We start from the raw sequence: 18835 nt of genomic DNA, 5'->3' as shown, positions 1-18835 counted from the left end.
TAAAACCAATTATGCTAAGATCAAAACATGCACATTTATGTTTGTTATTATGGCTTCTTGTTAATATTAAAACTCTATGACAATTAACTAGGGGTTTTTTTCACCAAATTAAAATGGTTACTGTTTCATAAAAGTGTTGCAGATTTTCTTTTTGACTGCAAGTACAGTAGAAGTTTGTCTTAAAATTTAAAACTGGGCACAGTGTAACATGGTTCCATAGCTCCTTACTTTATAAAATTCTAATATCAAGAGCAGGCTTAGAAATATTAGCTGTACTATGAGACATCCACTTTCATGTTCACTTTTTGTTTAATCTTGGAGGAGTGTATTTTTGTTGCTAAATGTCGTTGGGGTGACAGAAGAAATTCTTAGTAATTTCTGCTTGTGAACAAATTTCTCAATATGTTGCATGGAATCAGTAAATCCTAGCAGGGAGTCTTAAGTATTTATTTAATTCTTGGAAAATTGTTAAAGATTTAAATTAACAGGATTGGGAGTATTTCAGTTCCTTTTTTCACAAATTTGTCTTTTGTTTGTTTGGTTTTTTTCCTAGGGATAGAGTCAATTTCCAACTAAGTAACCGCAGACTTGAGAGAAAAGTGAAGGAGTTAATGTTGCAAGTAGATGATGAACATCTGTCATTGACTGATCAGAAGGACCAGGTAGAGGGAAAGAATAATGCAAATATCTGATATTAATCCTACTAGCATAAACCATCACCTATAAAAGATACAAGATGAATGGAGGTGGATTCTGATTATTCTGTTATGAACTCCCATTTTGTGATATTTGCAGCTGCCAATCCATCACGTACTTTTGTCTAGTACTAAATTATTATTAATTTTGAAAATCATGAAAAGAAAGCAGCTACAGAAGCAATGCTAATTTAAGAAATAAAGCAAATAACAGGCAGTAATTGATCCTATAAATACACCAACAAGTAATATATTCTGTTTTGCCATCATGAAATTTTGTTGAAAGAAAAAGGGTGTTTATTGTTAAATATAGGCTGTAAGTCTAAACACACACTGATGTTCTAATAACAATGTGTTCTACCATTACTGTGGTGTTTGTTGATTAAAGCATGGTTTGTGTCAGCACATGAGCCAACAGTTAATATTCTGAAAATTAACAGTATGTTTCAAATTGCAGATATCCATTACAAGAATGATCTTAAAAAATCCTCTGGGTTTTTGGAATGTATTTATAGCATCTGTCTGATAAAGTTTATTAACTTAGACACACTTATAACTCTAGTCTGTTGTAATTGATAATCAACTCTTGCTATCACATAGTACTGACTCTACCAAAGCTCTCTTTGCTTGTTGCTGATTTTTTTTGTAAAAAAAAACGTATCACATTATTTTTCTTAAAGTCTAATGCTGACTTTTAAATATTTCTGAGGCAGAGGATTACAGTGTCACTACACTGGCAAAGTTTTGTCTTTATTCTCCCTCTCATAGATGCTGGAAGAATAAAATTCCTTTGTTAAAATAGTCCTCTAATCAGATGACATGTAAATATTGCAGTTGAGTTTGCGTTTGAAAGCAATGAAACGTCAAGTTGAAGAAGCTGAAGAAGAAATAGACAGACTGGAAAATGCTAAAAAGAAACTTCAGAGAGAACTTGAAGAGCAACTAGACATAAATGAACAATTGCAAGGACAGCTTAACACAGCAAAAAAAGAATTAAGGTAGGCTGATTTGTCAGACCTTCCAGTTCTGTATCACACCACTTCTCACACATTCGACCACTTGCTCCTGTAGTCCATAAACTGAGAGCTTCCTCTACAAGTTTGTCGTCAGCACACATGGTTTGACACAGACCTGTGAAACTCTCTAGATGTCCCAGCCTTTTTTCCAAGATGTGCCTACTGAATAAAGTCATTGAGGCAGGGAATATAAAGTGGAAAAAAGTTTTACCATTTGTAGCAGTAAAAATTTCCCTAATGGCTGAGAGGTACAGTCATCCTGTGTTAGTTTTCCTTGGCCATCTGTGAACATCCCAGTGTGCAAAGTCTAGAGTTTCCTCTCTCTGCAACTATAGTTAGAGGTGCTTGAAAATGTGATTGCTCAATCTTGTGCTTGTTTCCTTCATGTAAGACGTGGTCTGTGATAAACTACTCCTGCCAGAGCACTTTAACATCCTTCAAAAAATGTAAATCCTGCCTGTCAATGTTTAAAGTTTTGTATAAGTGTTCTGTGTGTAGATGTGCTTTTTTAATAGCAAATATGTGTATTTTTGCTTTAGTAGACTGAAGAAGTCACCGAGTAAAGTGTTGGCTGATTCTGATGATGATGACGACGATGATGATGATTTCAGCACGGATGGTGATAGTCTCTGTGAAGAACCTTCAGGAAATAATTTATCAAAAGATGATGACACAAAAGTCTAAATAAGTATGGATGCAATTCCTTGAAAATACTGGAAGAATAACATAAATGATCAAGAAAGATATTCTAGAAGCTAAATAACATAAAAGTATTTAAGAGTTGGGAATATAATATTTCCATCCATACTGTGCCATTTTCATATTTAGATCTCCACTGTTTATTATAGAAAACAGGATTGCATTTTATATATATATATATATATATATATATGTATATGTATATGAAATTGCATTATAAAACTATATAAAACTGCTACTGAAAATGAGGGGTTAATGTTTCATTTTGGAAATGGGATTTTGCTAAAACTCTCTTCAAGTAAAAAGCCATCTAATATTAATTCAAAATTAGTTTTTAGTTATTAAAAGCTTTTCCCTAAAATTGGGGAAACTATTGAAGATTATTTAATAATTGTAAGTAAGGGGAAATTTTGTATAAAATGTAAATATTTTAAATTTGATCTTTTTATTGACTACTTTAGTACTATTTTGTAAAGTTTAAAATATTATATAAATCAGTTTGATATGTAAAATCTTTTAAGTTTATATTGAATGCTACGTTTGAGTTTTCACTAAGAGGAAAACAAATGGAAATTAATACATTTCATGTATTACAGAGCAGATTCATAGTTCCTGGGCCACGAAATACATTTTAAAACCACTCTAAGTTTAATTGTATGTGTTCTGTATATTAGAGGTCAAATGTTAATCCTGCCTGTTGACTTAGAAAGACCATCATATCTGCATGATAAGAGAGGCTTGGCTTCAACTTCCCTGTACACTTCATTTGGGAAGCTTTCTGTTCTTAGTAGGGAATGTTGAGAGTGATGTCAATTATTATTTGCTATCTTTCATTTCCTGAAAGGAATTCCGTTCTGCCAGAGGCAGAATGTTACAGGCCTGCTGATTGGGACTGTATTATCTTGCAAATTTCTAAAGAGTCCCACTTGTTCCAGTAAAATTACTTGTAGTCTTTGAATTAAGTACATGCTTAAATCTAATAATTAATATGAAAATTTTATGCTGCTGGCAAGAAATTGCACCAAGGAAACAGAAAGTATGTAATCTGATTTTTCTTTCTAAGTTCTTCTTGACCATCTACTTGTGATATATTACAGTGGATGGTCATAACTGCCAATATATATTAATAGAATTATCTGTAGTTTGGGTTATCCATCTATTCACCAAACGTTGTGGGAAATTTAAAAGAATGAGCATTAAAGATTTTATTTTAAAGACATTCTCTATTTTGTTGCTAAAAATATTTTTTGCCATTCTTATTATACCAGACTGGTTTTTCTCCTTTGCAAATCTGAAATTCTAAGGAACGGGCATTACTACAAAATTTTGTTAATAAACCATAATTAGGTCCTGTCTATTTATCAGTATTTGTCCTCAGTTACAGGCTAGAGAGCACCTGTTCATTGATTTGATCAAGTAATCATGGAATTGTAAAAAATATTTTGAACTGAAGTTGCTGGGAGCTTCCATTGTTCCCTCAAAGAAATCTGCTGCAGAGAACAAATTTAACAACTCTGACAGTGAGGCTGGCAGATGTGATTAAGGCAAAAGTCCTGACAAGGGCAGTGTCCATTTTCATATAGTTACATGAAATGAAACTCCTGCCTGCAAGGTCAGAAATGTATTCCTGCATAGCAGAACACAGACTCTTTGCCATGTGATTCCATTCAGCTTGCTTTTGATCATTTGAGTTACACGGGAAATAATAGGAATGGCATAGTTGTAATACTCTGTCTCTGAATCTTGTATGTTTTCCAGTAGCATATGCATGGAATTTTTTCCAGTATTTGCATTACTGTTTTGACATCACAGAAACAGACTTTGATCCAAGAAGACCTGTGCTACACTATACTGACAATCATAATAGAAACTGCTGTGATTTATTTGTTGTTTTATTTGCATGTTTATGTAGACTTAACTTCAAGCAACTGATTACAATCCCCAGTACTCTATTCTATAATGTTCATAGATGGCTTATTTCAAACCACTGGAAAAAAAAAATCACTTAATATTGCATCTACCTCCAGTTACACTAAACTGTAAAAGAAAATTTCACTTAAAATAAATAGTCAGTGCTCTCAGTTCTATTTTGTGCATATAGTTTGATGTGACAATTGAAGATGTGTTTAAAACATAACAAGAAAATTATTATCTTGGAAATATTGATGCTGTAAACAAATTTCTGCATTTTCTTCTCTTTGGATGGCTACTTTCTTTGTAACTTGTAAAGCAGGGGGCAGGTGTAACATCTAGAAGACTCCTCATTTGGTTTTAGAAGGAGGAAGACAATATTGTTGCAGACTCCTACTGGCAGTGATCCTTCTTAGTAGACCTCCCTCCCTGCCTGTGTTTTCACAAAAAGGACTTGTCTTTAGTTTGTTCATTTGACTTGCCAGTGGTATTACCTCTTTAGAGTCCTCAAATAATGACTAAAAGTCTTAAGACACTGAAAAGGACATTTCAATTCATTCACCAAGCTTTGTTAGCTCTGTTTCCTGATATTTGTTAACTATGGTGATGGTAAAATCCTCATTGCCACAAACAAAATTTATAATAGCTTATGGTTATTTTATTTGTTCACTCCACCTCCTGTTTGCTCTGATCCAAGCTCATCTCCAGTCAAAGTTTAGTTTAGAAGAATTTTCCTGGGTTTTTTCATGTAATTATATTTTAATGAATTTCAGAAGAAACTCTTGACCCATAAAAGGAAGCAAGAGGGAGGTATATGTAAAGAAATATGGTTACAAGACAGTGATTGCCTAGAAGTTTGTATAAACATTAGAGTTTCTCACTAGAAACACTAGTTTCTCACTATTACAGAGACATGGCTTGAATTCTGAGCTGTAGAGACCTTTAGTTTTCTTCCACAGTACTATAATATCTCTTAAACAATCAGACCAAGCTAAATCATGTTTTCTATAAGCCTAAACTGATGACAAGTGGATGCTTGTCTCTCAGTGTAAATAATCTATAGTGAACAGTGAACTTTTTGTCCTTTTTGGGATTATTTGCCTTGGTTTTCCGAGTCTGTTTTTGTAGATAGAAGGTAAATTACTTCTACAAGAGGTTTTATGTTTTAAGTTACCAACATTTGACAAGTGCTCCAAGACCTTTACATGGCAGCTTCTATACCATGCAAAATACGTAAATGTTAAACAGGTGTCCTCCATAAATGTCCTCCATAAATTCCTCACTTACTAAGAAATCAAATGAAAGATACTCATCAGAATAATGGATTTTAATGCCCTTGAGTTTAGAAGGCATCCCTTTTCATAAAAGCATTCAGATCTTTCAGACATTGATATGATTAGTTAGTGCCTTGTTAGTGCCTGAAGAAATAAAGAGTAAAAGTTGTCATCTTCTTACTGTCCCCTGTACTTGTTTTCCTGCACTGTACTTTATTTAAGGAAACTCCTGTACTATACAGATACTTTAATTCATCACTGTGCTTTTTACTGTTCAGTCACCAGGCATGTTTTTGCCCCACAGCTCTTGCTGATGAGACTGTAACTTGTTGATTAATCTGTGTATTCCTCTGATTTATCCGCTTTCTTCTCAACTTAATTATTCCCTTTTCCTGATTAAATAATCTGTTCTTATTTATAAATTATTTTCTAAACTGTTCCAGAAGCCATGTGTTTTCCTCATTTTTTACAGACCAGCTGTGTGCTTTGCTGAGTGAGCTACATAGTGCAATAGCTTCAGCTTTTAAGCGTTTTCTGGATCACACAGCATATTTTAGTAATTAAATGTTGATTCTTTTAGCCTACTGAAGCTTCCTATCCTGTGAGTAGAGCTACACATTTCAGCTGCTTAATTTCTGCCAACTGCACTTATCAAGTAACATTGCAGAACGTTCAAAGACTTTGCTGAAAGAGCAACATTCTTTAGAAATTGCCAGGGTTTCTAACACATCTAATTTCTTCTTTTTTTTGCAGAAGGTTCTGACTATGTCACATGTTTAACCCCCTGACCCTACTATGTTATACTGAGGGAAATTCTGCTGTCATCTCAAAATTTACTCATGAGCACTGGGCTATTAAGAAAAAGGTATAGAAATTAATAGAAAGGGTTTTTTGTATTGGAGGTTTTGCTTTTAACTTGTAAGAAAGGAAAGACTTAAGAAGGGGACTGCAGTTCAGCAGACAAGGCCAAGTGCAGTAGTTAGTTTGCCTCACTACCTCAGCAGCAGCATGACAGCCCTTTAATGGTTGGTGCCAGTGAATCCTACCTGAGATCAGCAGGGACTCTTTTATGTAAGCTGGAACATTTGATCTTTTCTGCATTTCTAATAACGATTTACTGCTTTATTTAGATGCTGAAGCTTCATGCCATTAGCAGAAGAACAGGCAATAAAAAAAATTTACTTGAATTCAGAGCACAGGTGGAGGATGAGAGTTTAAGCTCTACAAGTTGTCAGTAGGAAAACTGTAGGAACACTCTATGTGAGTGCAGAGGAGGAACTCATTACAGGTAACCTGAGTTTTGCTTTGCCTTCTGTGTACTTCTACTTCTTCAGCAGAATGGGCTGTCTGAACAATGCTTCATGTGTTAGGTTACAAAGCTATTTTCACTAGTTTCAAGTACTCCTTTCATCTTGGTTGCATGCAGGCTGGCTAGAATGGACCCTACCAAAAGGCATAATGGGAAGTAAGGAAGAAATACAGAAAGCAGGAAAGATTCAACTCAGGATCCAGTTTTGATTAATTTGATTTTGACCTTCCCTTCACTCTGACGGATCCTGGCACACATCTGAGATTGAAGGTCTGGCTCTGCAGTAACCAGCAGGCTCTGTGGAGTGTCTCTTCTGCAGAACAACAGCCTTAAGTATAGATTTCCTTGCTTTATGGGGAGTTTCAAATCTGGTTTTCTTCAAACAAGAAAATGGTTTATTGTGTAACAGGTAGAATGGCTGTGAAAAGGAAAAAAGAATAAAGGGAGTCCAATAAAACTGTGTAAAAACAGTAAAATCAGCCAACCACAGAAAGGAAGCTTCCTGAATTAGGCTATGTGTACTTTAAACACAGCCCACTGTGCCTTGCTATTTCAATACATATTGTTTCTGGTGTCCAGCTATTTTAGAGATAAGATCAAATTCGTAATTTATATCAAAATGTCCCTCCCAAATGTGAACTTAAGCATTACCAAGTCACAATGGAAAACCATGGTCTGTGTGCATGCAAGAAACCAACTCAAAATGCTCACAAACTTGGCAGTTGGGTTTTCTAAATGAAATGGGTTCTATTTAGAGTCCCTGCTGGGCCAGCTGCTTACAACACGCAGTCCTGTAAAGGTGTCTCAGGTAAGTGTCTCAGGACTATCAGTCTGTGGTGTGCTTTCTAACACAGTACCTGGCTGATGGTCTCTCTTGTCCTTCTCAGTTGTGGTTGTTCTTCATCAGTGACAAGTGCTGATTCTGTTGGAAGACCCAGTGCGTGGCTTAGATGCATCAGGCCAGAGACGAAGAGACCTGACCACCAGATGTCTGGGAAACAGGGTTAACATTAGTTTATTCACAGCAATTACAGGTTCCCAGGTGCTGACAGAAAGGTGGGGCTGTTTGATAGGTGGCTGTTGAGACATTCGGCTTTTTCTGGCAAGTTTAGAGTTTTGGGATATTTTGGTCAAAGGATAGGTAAGAAAAAACTTAAAAAACACCCCTGTCTTGGTTGTACTCTCCAGGTGTCTGCTGGGTCTTCTCTTTCTTGTGGATGAAATTTGTACAATATGCCTGGGATTTTATTTGACTTCACTTTTTGCTGATCATGTGTCCACAAGTACAGCCAGAGGCAGGCAGAAGCTGCAGTCTGCTCTGGTGACATTGCCAGGGTGCTAGCACAGGAAATGTCAGCATGCATTGTTACCATGACATTCAACACCTGTCTCTCAGCTTTATTTGAGCAAAATAAGGAGCTTTTTTAACTTGTGCAATATCTGCTTACCTCACCTCTTGGTGAATGTTTGTATTCACCTGGGGGCTCTTATTGTAAAGCCTCACAATATTTTTCCAGGGAATGCAGGTGTTTATGCTCAGAGCTGGATTACCCAAGCCTCAGGAGGCTGTGTCTAACCTGCAGCATCCATCCATGTCAATATGCCATTAAATGACATTTGCAGCTGCAGCTGAAGGGCAGTGCAGATGGAGGGAGGAAATTAAATACGGGAAGGTCAGTGGGTGGTGTAGTCAGGTCTGTCCTGTGGGGTGTCAGCAGCAGTGTACAGGGTAACTTCTGCATTGAATAGATCTCCACACTGAGTGATTAAATAGTCACCTCCTATGCCTGCTGAGCCTAGAGCACTGGATATCAGGTAATTGAGCTTTGATTCCAGAAACTTTTGTAAAGTCTTGTCATTTTAGCTTTTCTTCTCAAGTATATGAAAATACTAACCAGGCACAGAGGAACTGTGCTTCTTACTGCAGTTATGTGTCCAGCTGCCAGCTGTGAGCCCTGGGAGGATGCTCTGAGTGGAGTTGGAGTCAGATACAAGCAACACGTTTTAACTTTGATTGGCACTTTATCTTGTCAGTGCAATTTTTCTTAGAACCTTTACCATTTTTACAAATTAGAAGTAATGTAGAGAGAAAATGGGACATTAACACACAATAACTTTGCTGCTCCTCTGAAGCTATTCTGTGCTTAGCAGAGGTTGTTATTTCTGGCTCTTGAGGAAAAAATACTGTTTTTCGACGGAAAACGTTTGGAAATCTCAAATTTGGGAAGTGCAGAGACCGAGGTGTGTCGGAGAGCGCGGGGAGCGCGGCCCGCAGGGGGCAGCAGAGCGGGGCGGCTCCAGGTCGGCTGCGGTTCATCTCCGGGGCCTCCTCCTTGGAGATCAATTCTCTGTTGAAATACAGCCAGGTTTCCCTTCAGGAAGTAGTCTGTTCAGAAAGTGCTCCACAAAAATCCTTTTCAGTGTAGAACCACCGTCAAAATAGCATTCAAGATGTTAAGGTGCATGAAGTGACTGATGATTCATCATCCTGAGAAGCGTGATGGTGCTTTCCTATAAAAATACTGATGCTGGAACTACTCAGATACTCTTGCATGACTCTGTAAGAAGACAGAAAATTGAGTGGTTCTGAGTCTGAAGAAATTAATTTATAAAAGACAGAAAAAGCTCAGAGTATCTAGTCTTGACAGTTCAGTGACACTGTAACAAGGTGACAATCTCCAGAATAGAGCAAGGATAATAAAAATTGGTGCCTTTTTTTTATACAGCATTATTAAACACACTGGTACTGATGGTGTTAATTTATCAAAAACCAGAAGTTCACAGCTGGTGAGAACACCCATTATTTATGAAAATATGATGGCTGGAGTTATGCCAGACAAAGATCAATCTAACCATACCATCTGTATGTCTGCTTGTGTGCCTTTCCTGCACTGCAGACATCCAGCCTAGAGATGAGGAAGTTTATGTCAGGTTCCCATCAGGGTCAAAACTTCAGCCAAATATGTTTCAAGTCATTGCTTTTCCAGACTGCTACTGTTGTCAGAAAATCACCTTTAAATTGAAATTATTCCAAATGATGATGAAATCTTGCTTATGGTTACAGCAGATTTATGCAAAAAAGGCATCCTATTAAACAGGAAGATTTGTTTGTATGGGTAGGATGTGTTCTAGTGTTCTAGTTATACTCATCTTCCTTTGCAATTTACGCCCACGTTGGGCACTGTCCTTTGCATAAGCCAAGGAGAAGAAAACAATATTCTATTGAGAAATCTATAGAGATGTTCAGAAGAAATACAATTATGGAGGGCATTTTAACTTTTTTTGTCCAATGTTAAATATCATAGGATCTTTTTGTCTGCATACTCTTCTCTTGTTAATCAATCAAAATACTAAATGTGTATATTAACAGAGGAAAACCCCAGAATTCATAGAGACTCTGTAACTCCAGTCATATGAGAAGTGGGAAATGTACCAAAATGTCTCAGTAAGACCTTGCTACCCTGTCTGCTGTCAGAATATTTTGGTGTCATTTTCATTCTAATCCTTTAGCAAAAGTACACTGTCATAGGACAGTGGATTAAGATTTTGAAAGTGTTTGTTGCTCCTCCAAAAGATTCTCTGAAAACCAAGCTAGAAAATTAACAACCATCAGGTGTTTTTAATTTATCTGGTGCATGCTATTAATATATCATAACCTGTGTTCTACAGAAGTAGAAATTACTAGGAATTTGGTTATTGATTGTAGAGGGAGGAGGATTGGATCTTGTGTTACTATATTAATCATTGCATAAGTGTTTCTCTAAAAGATAGGAATATAGAAATTTCCAGGGGCAGACTGATGGTCTAACATCCTGTTTTCAACAGCAGCCAGTTCCTGGGGCCCCATAGGAAGGCAGACCCCTCCTTTCCTTCCCCTGTGCCAGTTGTGTCAGAGGCTACTGTCAGTCTTTCTCAGGTAAATCTGGCTGATAACTCAGGCTCATTTCATGCCAGCTCACCATTCTGCCTGACCTAAACCTGAGCCTGTAAATCCACCCACAACCATGTGTGGATCAACCTCTTCCTTCAGGGCTTCTTCACTCTGTGACCTGTGGCAGCAATGGATCTCCAGGTTAATTAGAAAAGGCAATAAAATATTTCCTTTGTGCTATTTTGATTCTATTAACCCACATTATTATCCAGAGCATCTCCATTTACTTCTCATTTATTATCAGATAGATGCTAGTGAAAAATGAGAGCCCAAGTAGGGCAATTTTCTTGTAATGATTTTTGGTATCTTTCTGTTCTTGCTCTGCACCAGGGAGAATTTGTGTTTCAGACAGGCTTGTTCTAAGCTATCCATACCCCTCTTGTATCTGTTTTCTCTGCTTACATCTGAACTGTCATGCGACTGTGTCTGTGTGAATTTTAAAAAGCTTGGTGAGGTCTTCTTAGATAAAGCTTACAGTAAAAGAATACCCCTTGCAGAAGCTGCATTTGGAAATAAATACAGCAGCCCTATACTGTTTGCTTTCCATGCAAAGATGCAACAGAGAAGAATTTAAACACATCTCTTGATATACCATTTCTGTTTACCCCTGCAAGGTGATACAATTCTGCCCCAGCAAGAAATATAGGAAAATATGTCCTATTAGGCCAACTCAAGAAGGCTTAATAGAATTCCATGTGTTAGTCAATCCAGCCACTCAGGTAGCTTTTCAGTCCTTCAGTAACTCCTCTCAAAGATTTCCTGAGGTGGGAATGGTGCTCTATTATCCTATAATAAACTTCTCAAAGAAGTAACCTGGGTAGGTCAGAAGTGCAGCAAAGTGCCTAAGCATGGTGAGGTTATGAGAAAAATAATAGCAGCTAATTGTTCAGGGAAATGCAATTTTCAAGTTAATGCTAATGACAGAAGTCTTTACCTCCTTGTGAGCTGCAGCATCCTGAAGAATGACACACGGGAAATCTGGGGAGTGGCCATGCAGATTCACAGATACAGTGAGTGACCAAGTATGTAAGTGGTGAGGTGTGTAAATCCATTTCCTTCCTAGGACCAACGTTAGAGGGGAAGTCCCTTAAGTAATATTTAGTCATTGTGGCTCATCTATTATTAAGTGCCTTAACTATTTAGTCCTTCCTATGTTCCCTCCTAATAACTTGAGTTCAGTTAGACCCAATGTTATCTTCTGTATTGATCATGAATTTACTTTTTTCTATTTTTATGATGACTTAGGTACAGAGGAAATGAGAGAGTTCTTGGTGACAGGATAAGTAAATTTCATTATAGATTAAATGTAGATTTCAGATAGATACAGAGATGTCTGCTAGAATGTTTTTGGAGCTGGAGGGACCAAAGTTTCCTGATGAAGGTCCCTGATTTCACAAGTCGGTGTGACCTGATATTTTATGGTTAAAATACCTCCCCTTCCTCCTCTTCCACCTTATTTTCTTTTTATGTGACTTCTAATAAACTTCTTTTTAGTATGTAGAAATGAAATAAATAATAGAACAAACAGAAGACCTTTCACTTACATTAAACAACTTGTATGGAGAGTTCCCTGTCCCAGCTGTGTGTGTGAACAGGCAGTGGGCTGTGAGAGTTAAGAACTGCTAAATTCCCATGTACATCCTTCTGAGATGAGAGAGCATGGAGGTCTTAAACCAGATCTGAAAGAAGGAAGAAGCCAAACAGCTGAGAACTTCTGTAGCATCTGTGCAGGTATTTTAGACAAATGCCTTTAAGCAGGGCTGAAGTGAACCACTTGCTATTCTGGTCTTCTATCATAAGATAGAGCTGAAGCAGAATATTGATTTTGCCCTTCTTACTCTTCTATGTTTCCTTTCCTGTGGAGGAACAAAGATGAAATATCTCATCTTCCCCATTGTAAACTAAAAGAAGTCAGTCAAATACATGTAGTGATTTCCTGTCCTTGATGCTCCCACTCCCTGAAATATGTACATTCCTCACACTTACGGAAAAACTTGCACTCCACAAATTATTTCTGCCACTAAAATTTCTTTATTTCCTGCCACAATGACAATGCTGGAATCAGAAGAGATCTATCATTTGCTATTATCTCTAGGGAGTGGAACATGATTTTAAATGCAGCTACCAGACAATATAACAGTGGTGCTAATGGTGGGTGTGCCTGTTTTCTACTCTCCTGCCTCCCTTAACAGGTTCCATTGCATGACCTGGCCAAGCCACACCCCTGTGTGAACAATGCTGCTGCTCCTGTGCTGCATATTTTTATATTTTTATCTATGCTGAACTGTCCTGCTTGCATGACAAACCTACTGCTGGAGAGTGAGTGATGGCTTCCAGCATTTCACGCGGCTCTCGAGCCACACTGCGTGGGCTGTGACCCAGTTGTGAACTGAATGGGAGACCTACATGAAAAAGGAAACAGTGAAGATGAATCAGGGGGTGGTACTTTTTCTGCTGAATCAGAACTGTATATATGCTTCAGCAACATCTGAAGTGATGCTCTCTAGATCCCTAAGAATTTGTGACAGAAAAATTAGAGCGCTATCTTTTCATTCAGATACAGACAAGTATGATAAATTGAACTGTCCTATATTTGTCTCAATACATTTCATATTTCTCAGTTGATTTTAAATTCCTATATTTTCCTATATAATAAAACAATAGTCATGACTATGGAGGTGTAAAATTATGATTTATAGACATGAGGGCTTAATGAAAAGCGCTCCCAAATAAAGGTAAAAAGTAACTTTTTCTTGAAAAACTTGCTCTTCTAGGGCTTTGCAGCCTTCTTTAAAACATTAGTAGTGGTAATTTTTGTTTCTCTATAAACTGCTTTTAACAGTCTGGCTCTACAGATCACATCTACCAGGTGTAATTTTCATATTTCCCACTGCTTGGATTACAAACTGTGTGAAATGCACTGACATGGATACATAAATACTCCTGGTACTATTTTCATTACCTGATTGGCTTCAATGGACTTATTCTGTGGTCATGCCCAGACAGCTTTTCCTGACTAACCCATTCCCTTTTGTCCTTTCTGCCCGTTAGGGGAAATTACTGTGCATGTGGCATTGTATTACTTACTGACCTATCTAGCATTTTTTTATTTTGTTGCTATATAGTTAAAAAGTATTTTGAGAACTCAACAGGAAGATGGACTTTGAGTAGAAAGTAGGACAACAATTAAAAGGAGAAGATATTAAAAGAAACATTTTCTACAATTGCAGTCTGTGACTCTACACTATCAGTAAAGATGGAAGCAAGATATTATTGCAGGTAACTCTAGGAATTTAATTTTTATTTAATTCAACCATAACTGAAATAATTACATAAAAGACATACTGAAGTCTTTGCACAAATAATATGTATTCTGCAAGTATTTCAAACTCCTGATGTGGGAATTCCTAATTACAGATTTATGTGTGTGAGATCAAGAGGAGAGGTGCTGAGTTTTTGCAGTAATCTTGTTTTAACCATGTACCAAGAGTGAGAGCAAACAGTTATATCAATAGGTCTGAGAAGTGATTTGGTACTTGTAGCTAAACCAAGCTGGACATTCAGATAGCTGTATGTGTTATGTCTAATCAAAAGGGTAATAGTAGCTGCAAATGCAGCAAAGATGTCAGTGAACGACAAAATACTACTCAAGAGAAAAATACACAGTATTATATATTGGTTTTTATATTGCTTGTAAGAGCACCTATGGCAACTGAGTTTGGGGGCTCATTTCTGAGATGTGGCAAGGCTGTTTTATGACCATTAGCTGGCTAGAATTTTCACATGAGCTGTAATACCCAAAAAAAGAGATCCTGATAGTTACATGGTGCTGAGCTAAGGGCATGTTTGTAGAATACAGCAGTGAGAGTTGGCAGAAAAAAAACCCAGCTTTCAGGAAACATTCTGTCCTTACTAAGTCTGGTTCTGAAATATTTTACATGCATCTGTCCCTTCGATAATCTCTGCTATAAATGGGTTTCATGCCTTAGGGATGATGAAGGCAGAATAGATCTTAATCCCCCTGGAAAGTGAAGGCATTAGAAGTTAATTATAACCTCATTTTTGTAGCAATACAAATGGGACTTTATAACCTTAATGACCACAGATGTGAGTTCTTGTACAGTTTGTGACTGCAATTATGCCCAAATCTCATAGGATTAATATTCTAGTTGATCATGTGTTACAGGAACTTTTATTTTTCCTCTGGACTGTGTCAGCAGTTAGTCTGAAGATGGACAGGAGATTTTGATGAAAAGAAAAAAAAATCAGCCTTTAGTCATGTCTACATTTAGGCAATTTGTTATGGTAAGACCAGGCTACCCTGCTACTTTTGCTGTTCTAGGAGGGCAAAACTTCTTCCTCCTCCATGTACTGTTTGCTCTATGTTCCTCTGTGATCAAGGGCTTTGCATAGAAAGGCCTGTTGATTCTGTGCCATCCCATTTCATTTTTCCCACAGTGTAATGGTCTTTGGCCTCCTGGGAAAAAAATATTTCAGTAATGCTGGTGATGGGAAACAGGGTAGTTACAAAAATAAACAAAGAAGGTGCCCACACTTTAAATTTCTTGCTGTTTCTATATAATTATATTAGCTTTTTCACAATAACTATTGCTTCAGATATTCATGCTGTAGTGTCATCATGTAATTAACCTGCTGTTCCTTTGGACCACTGTAGTTACAAAGCACTGGCAGGTTTTGAACTGAAAGCTCAGCATCCTGGTCTGATTATGTTCTGCCACCATACTGTATATTGTCTATGAGCAGTCTGTTTGATTGTGTATACCTTTTGGGCAGTCTGTCCAGCTGTAAAAATCAGCAGAATAGGATTATTTTTGTCAAACTAATTCCCAAGTAGTGATTTAGTTTCTATTCCTCCATCTTGTTTCTGTAAATTAGTGCCACGTCCCAAGCACAGCAGGAAAGATGAGCTGTAAACTGTGCCAAATCTACTTCAGATTATCAGAACCAAGGTCATGGTGCCTGGCAAACAAGGACAAGCTGAAACCAAGCAGAGACTTCTCCCTGAGGTGTCAGGTAGCAAAAAATGGGAGACTGGAGAAAGAGGGAGTGACTGTGATAAACCTCCACAGGGGGTGAGAGAGAATGGAGATGTGGGATAAGGAGCTGCAGCCATGCACAGCTGCAGAGTGTGCCCAAGACAAGCAGCAGCTGGGCACAGGAGCACCTTTCCAGAGCAGAGGAGACCTGCTCCTGTCACTGGAGGCCTGTCACCTCCAGTTCTGTTGGTGGGGAGCCAGTCCTGCCCAAGAGGACAAGGGAGAGGTCAGAGGTCCTATGACTGGAGAGCTATCAACAGCAAACCCACCATTCAGGGACCTCCTGAGTCAGTAGTTGGAGGCATGACTTCATGTTTCATAGCCCTTGTAGCTTGTTTTCCATGAGGTTACCCAGCTACTTTTTGAGAGCATTTATACTCTTCATGATCAGTGATTCTTCTGACATAATTTCACACAGAAATGTGGTGCCTGGTTTTCTTCAAACCCACTGTTCTCAAAGGTAGGAAACAACAAACAGCTATTCCCTGTTCACTTCTGCATACCAGTCATGATCTTCTGTGCCTCTGTCACTCATTCCCTGCCACTGTCTTTTGTCCAAGCCGAGGATCACAAATTTATTTATTCTTTCTTAAACTGAAAATAATTCTAGATTTCTTTTTTTCAGCTCTGCTGTGTACATCTCATATTGCTTCAACAGCTTCTCTTTCTTTTTGCCACCTGGGAAGTACCAGATATTCACTCTGTACAACTGGTTGACTCCATAATCCCTGTAGTATAGGCAGAGCTTTGGGAAAGAAGAAAAAGTTGTTCCAAATGTTGCTTTCAAGCAAAGAGGGATCACACAGGCTAACAGGGGGTGAAGAGACTGCAAGTGGTTGCATGGTCAAGTAGCAAGGCAGCAAACAAATTACTCTCATTACTACACTTGTTGTGCATCTTGTTGGTGAGGGAAGAGAAGGAGATTCTGAGAGTATTCAAAATAGGGAGACTACTCACCATGTAGGTTATTTTTTCTTGGAGGATATTAATTTGATGATTAAATAGAAGATGCTTCTTTTCAAACAAATATTGCCTTTCTGCTATTTTCCAAGAACTGGGGAGAGCTGCAACTAAAATAGACATAACTGAGAAAACCATATTTTTATTGTCTATTATCCATGGACAAGTCTTTTGCTCATCTGCATTTGTAAGATTTCCATCAGATTTATCAATATTCTCAAAGTTGATGCAGACGTTGCAAATTTTCCCAAAGATCAGATTATTGTGTCTTACTCTCTCATGCCAATTATTATTATGCTATACTCTTATCGTATAGGAAGGGAGATCCTTTTCCATAGTATAGTACAAGTTTAATCCCTGTGCCTCTTCTTAGAAAAGCAGTAGTGTTTGTATCTTGCAGTGACTGGGCAGCCCCACATACACATCTTGTTCCAGAGGGAAATACAGTCCAGAAGTTACAACTTATAACAACCTCACAGGTCTGTGAGTTCCTTCTCAGCTGAAATCACAGAGGTCACCAGCTGTCTGCATACCAGAATTTAAATAGACTCATCAGAATGACCAGGAACAAGTGCTAAGGGATAGCCCCACGGGTAGACAGCATATGTGTGAAGGAACTTGTTCTTGTTGATGATGACACACCTCTTATCCACCTGCAAACCCACAAAAGCAGCATTACAACCAGGACTTAAGATAGGGGGTGTTTCATAGGGAAATACAATTGTTTGTAGGAACAAGACACCTTGCCACAAAAAGAATTGTGTGACACAGAATCTTGCCTTGTGGGAAATCCAAACCAAGTCAATGTTCTAATTTATTTGCCTTGGGCTATATTATCTTCCCCAGGAGGAGAAAAGAATAGTAATTGGAAAAACAACATAAAACATGCTGAGTACTAAATGCAGACCCTTCATTCATTCCTCTGTGCTGGGCAATGATTTCTTTCTCTCTTTCTCAGATCCTTGTCATGTTGATAGCTCAATATCCTGCCCTGGGGACAGAGAGCTGAGAGGCAGAGGTGAACAGAGGCATTGTACACAGAGAGAGTGAGGCACCCATAGCTCAGTGCAGTTTCCATTTTTCTAACGCAGATTTTCTCTCTTTAACTTTCTGGTCATTAACATCTTAACGGGTAAGGACATTGTGTAGCCATAACTCTGCTTTCTCGTGGTCTTAATTTAATTACATGGAGACAGGAGAGGAATTATTTTTAAAATGCTGTTTAAGTTATTTGTTCTGTCATTTCTTTCAAACAAAAGCATCTTTTGCTTACAACTCCCTTGATTACTGAGGAATGTCGTGCTCGTGACAGATGCCCGAGGCTGCAGAAGAAGCTGTGTGTGCCTAGGCCGTGTAGGGTTACGGCGTTCCCTCAGCCCAGATCCAGAACTGGGCATCTGAAGTGCTGAAGTCCACAGCTGCAATCTGGCTCGGGGCCAGCCGGCTCGGGCAGACCTCACTCACCTTGTCGGACCTTTGGCACCGAGGCTGATGCTGTCATTCATGCACTGAGCCGCACCGGCTTGGTGCCTGTCAAGCCCGAGGCTGGCTGGGATCTGCGCGCTTTCTGACGAGCCTGGAACCCATTTCTGGAGCACGGACAGCTGACAGACCGGGGTGGCTCACGAACTGCTGTGGGAAGGAGAGGAGGACAGTGTCCGGCTTTCACATTGCACTGTCCTACAGTGCTCAGAGGTGGGTGCCGGAGAACGGGGCTGAGTGGCCGCCGGTGGCTCCTGCGTGCCCTGACCCGCGTTTTGCAGCGCCGGGAGGTGGTTGTGACAGACGGACCTTTCGGGTCTCCCCTCGCAGCTCCTCTCCCCGGGCTGCAGCCCGACACCCAGCATTGCTGGGAGCAGAGGGAATGCCACCCCGCACCGGCACCTCAGCGTCCCACAGCCACTTCGCCCGGCGTCACCCCACGGGAGGCAGCGGGCGCTCGGGGCTCGGCGGGCGGAGGTGGGAGCGGAGCCCGGCCCGCCC

At 38.8% G+C, this 18835-nt stretch overlaps 2 protein-coding genes and 1 long non-coding RNA gene across 4 annotated transcripts in view; 2 read left to right on the top strand and 1 right to left on the bottom strand.

Annotated features, from left to right (window-relative positions):
• The window catches only part of CGNL1 (cingulin like 1), a 52764-nt gene extending 48267 nt beyond the window's left edge, over positions 1-4497 (top strand). Inside the window, exons 17-19 of one of the 2 annotated variants that reach the window (XM_056500076.1) lie at positions 554-662; positions 1530-1693; positions 2254-4497. In XM_056500076.1, coding sequence (XP_056356051.1) covers positions 554-662; positions 1530-1693; positions 2254-2395 — 415 coding nt within the window. In that variant the 3' untranslated portion in view covers positions 2396-4497. Of the gene's footprint in view, positions 1-553; positions 663-1529; positions 1694-2250 lie in introns of both variants that reach the window. The other variant, XM_056500075.1, reaches the window with a different exon arrangement.
• Positions 4498-9308: 4811 nt separating this feature from the next.
• LOC130257336 (uncharacterized) lies at positions 9309-18406 on the bottom strand. Its single transcript, XR_008841313.1, has 4 exons — positions 18317-18406; positions 16850-16962; positions 12380-13237; positions 9309-9462 (listed from the first exon to the last, which is right to left on the bottom strand). It is a non-coding gene; the product is annotated as an uncharacterized LOC130257336 (long non-coding RNA).
• MYZAP (myocardial zonula adherens protein) overlaps positions 18351-18835 on the top strand; it is a 48893-nt gene continuing 48408 nt past the window's right edge. Inside the window, exon 1 of the mRNA XM_056499742.1 lies at positions 18351-18547. The gene's annotated coding sequence lies outside the window, so the exon portion shown is untranslated. The remainder of the gene's footprint in view (positions 18548-18835) is intronic.

The sequence above is a fragment of the Oenanthe melanoleuca genome, chromosome 10 (assembly GCF_029582105.1).
Source record: "Oenanthe melanoleuca isolate GR-GAL-2019-014 chromosome 10, OMel1.0, whole genome shotgun sequence".
Classification (NCBI taxonomy): domain Eukaryota; kingdom Metazoa; phylum Chordata; class Aves; order Passeriformes; family Muscicapidae; genus Oenanthe; species Oenanthe melanoleuca.
The sequence above is the reverse complement of the archived record's forward strand: the minus strand, read 5'-3'. Positions and strand labels throughout refer to the sequence as shown.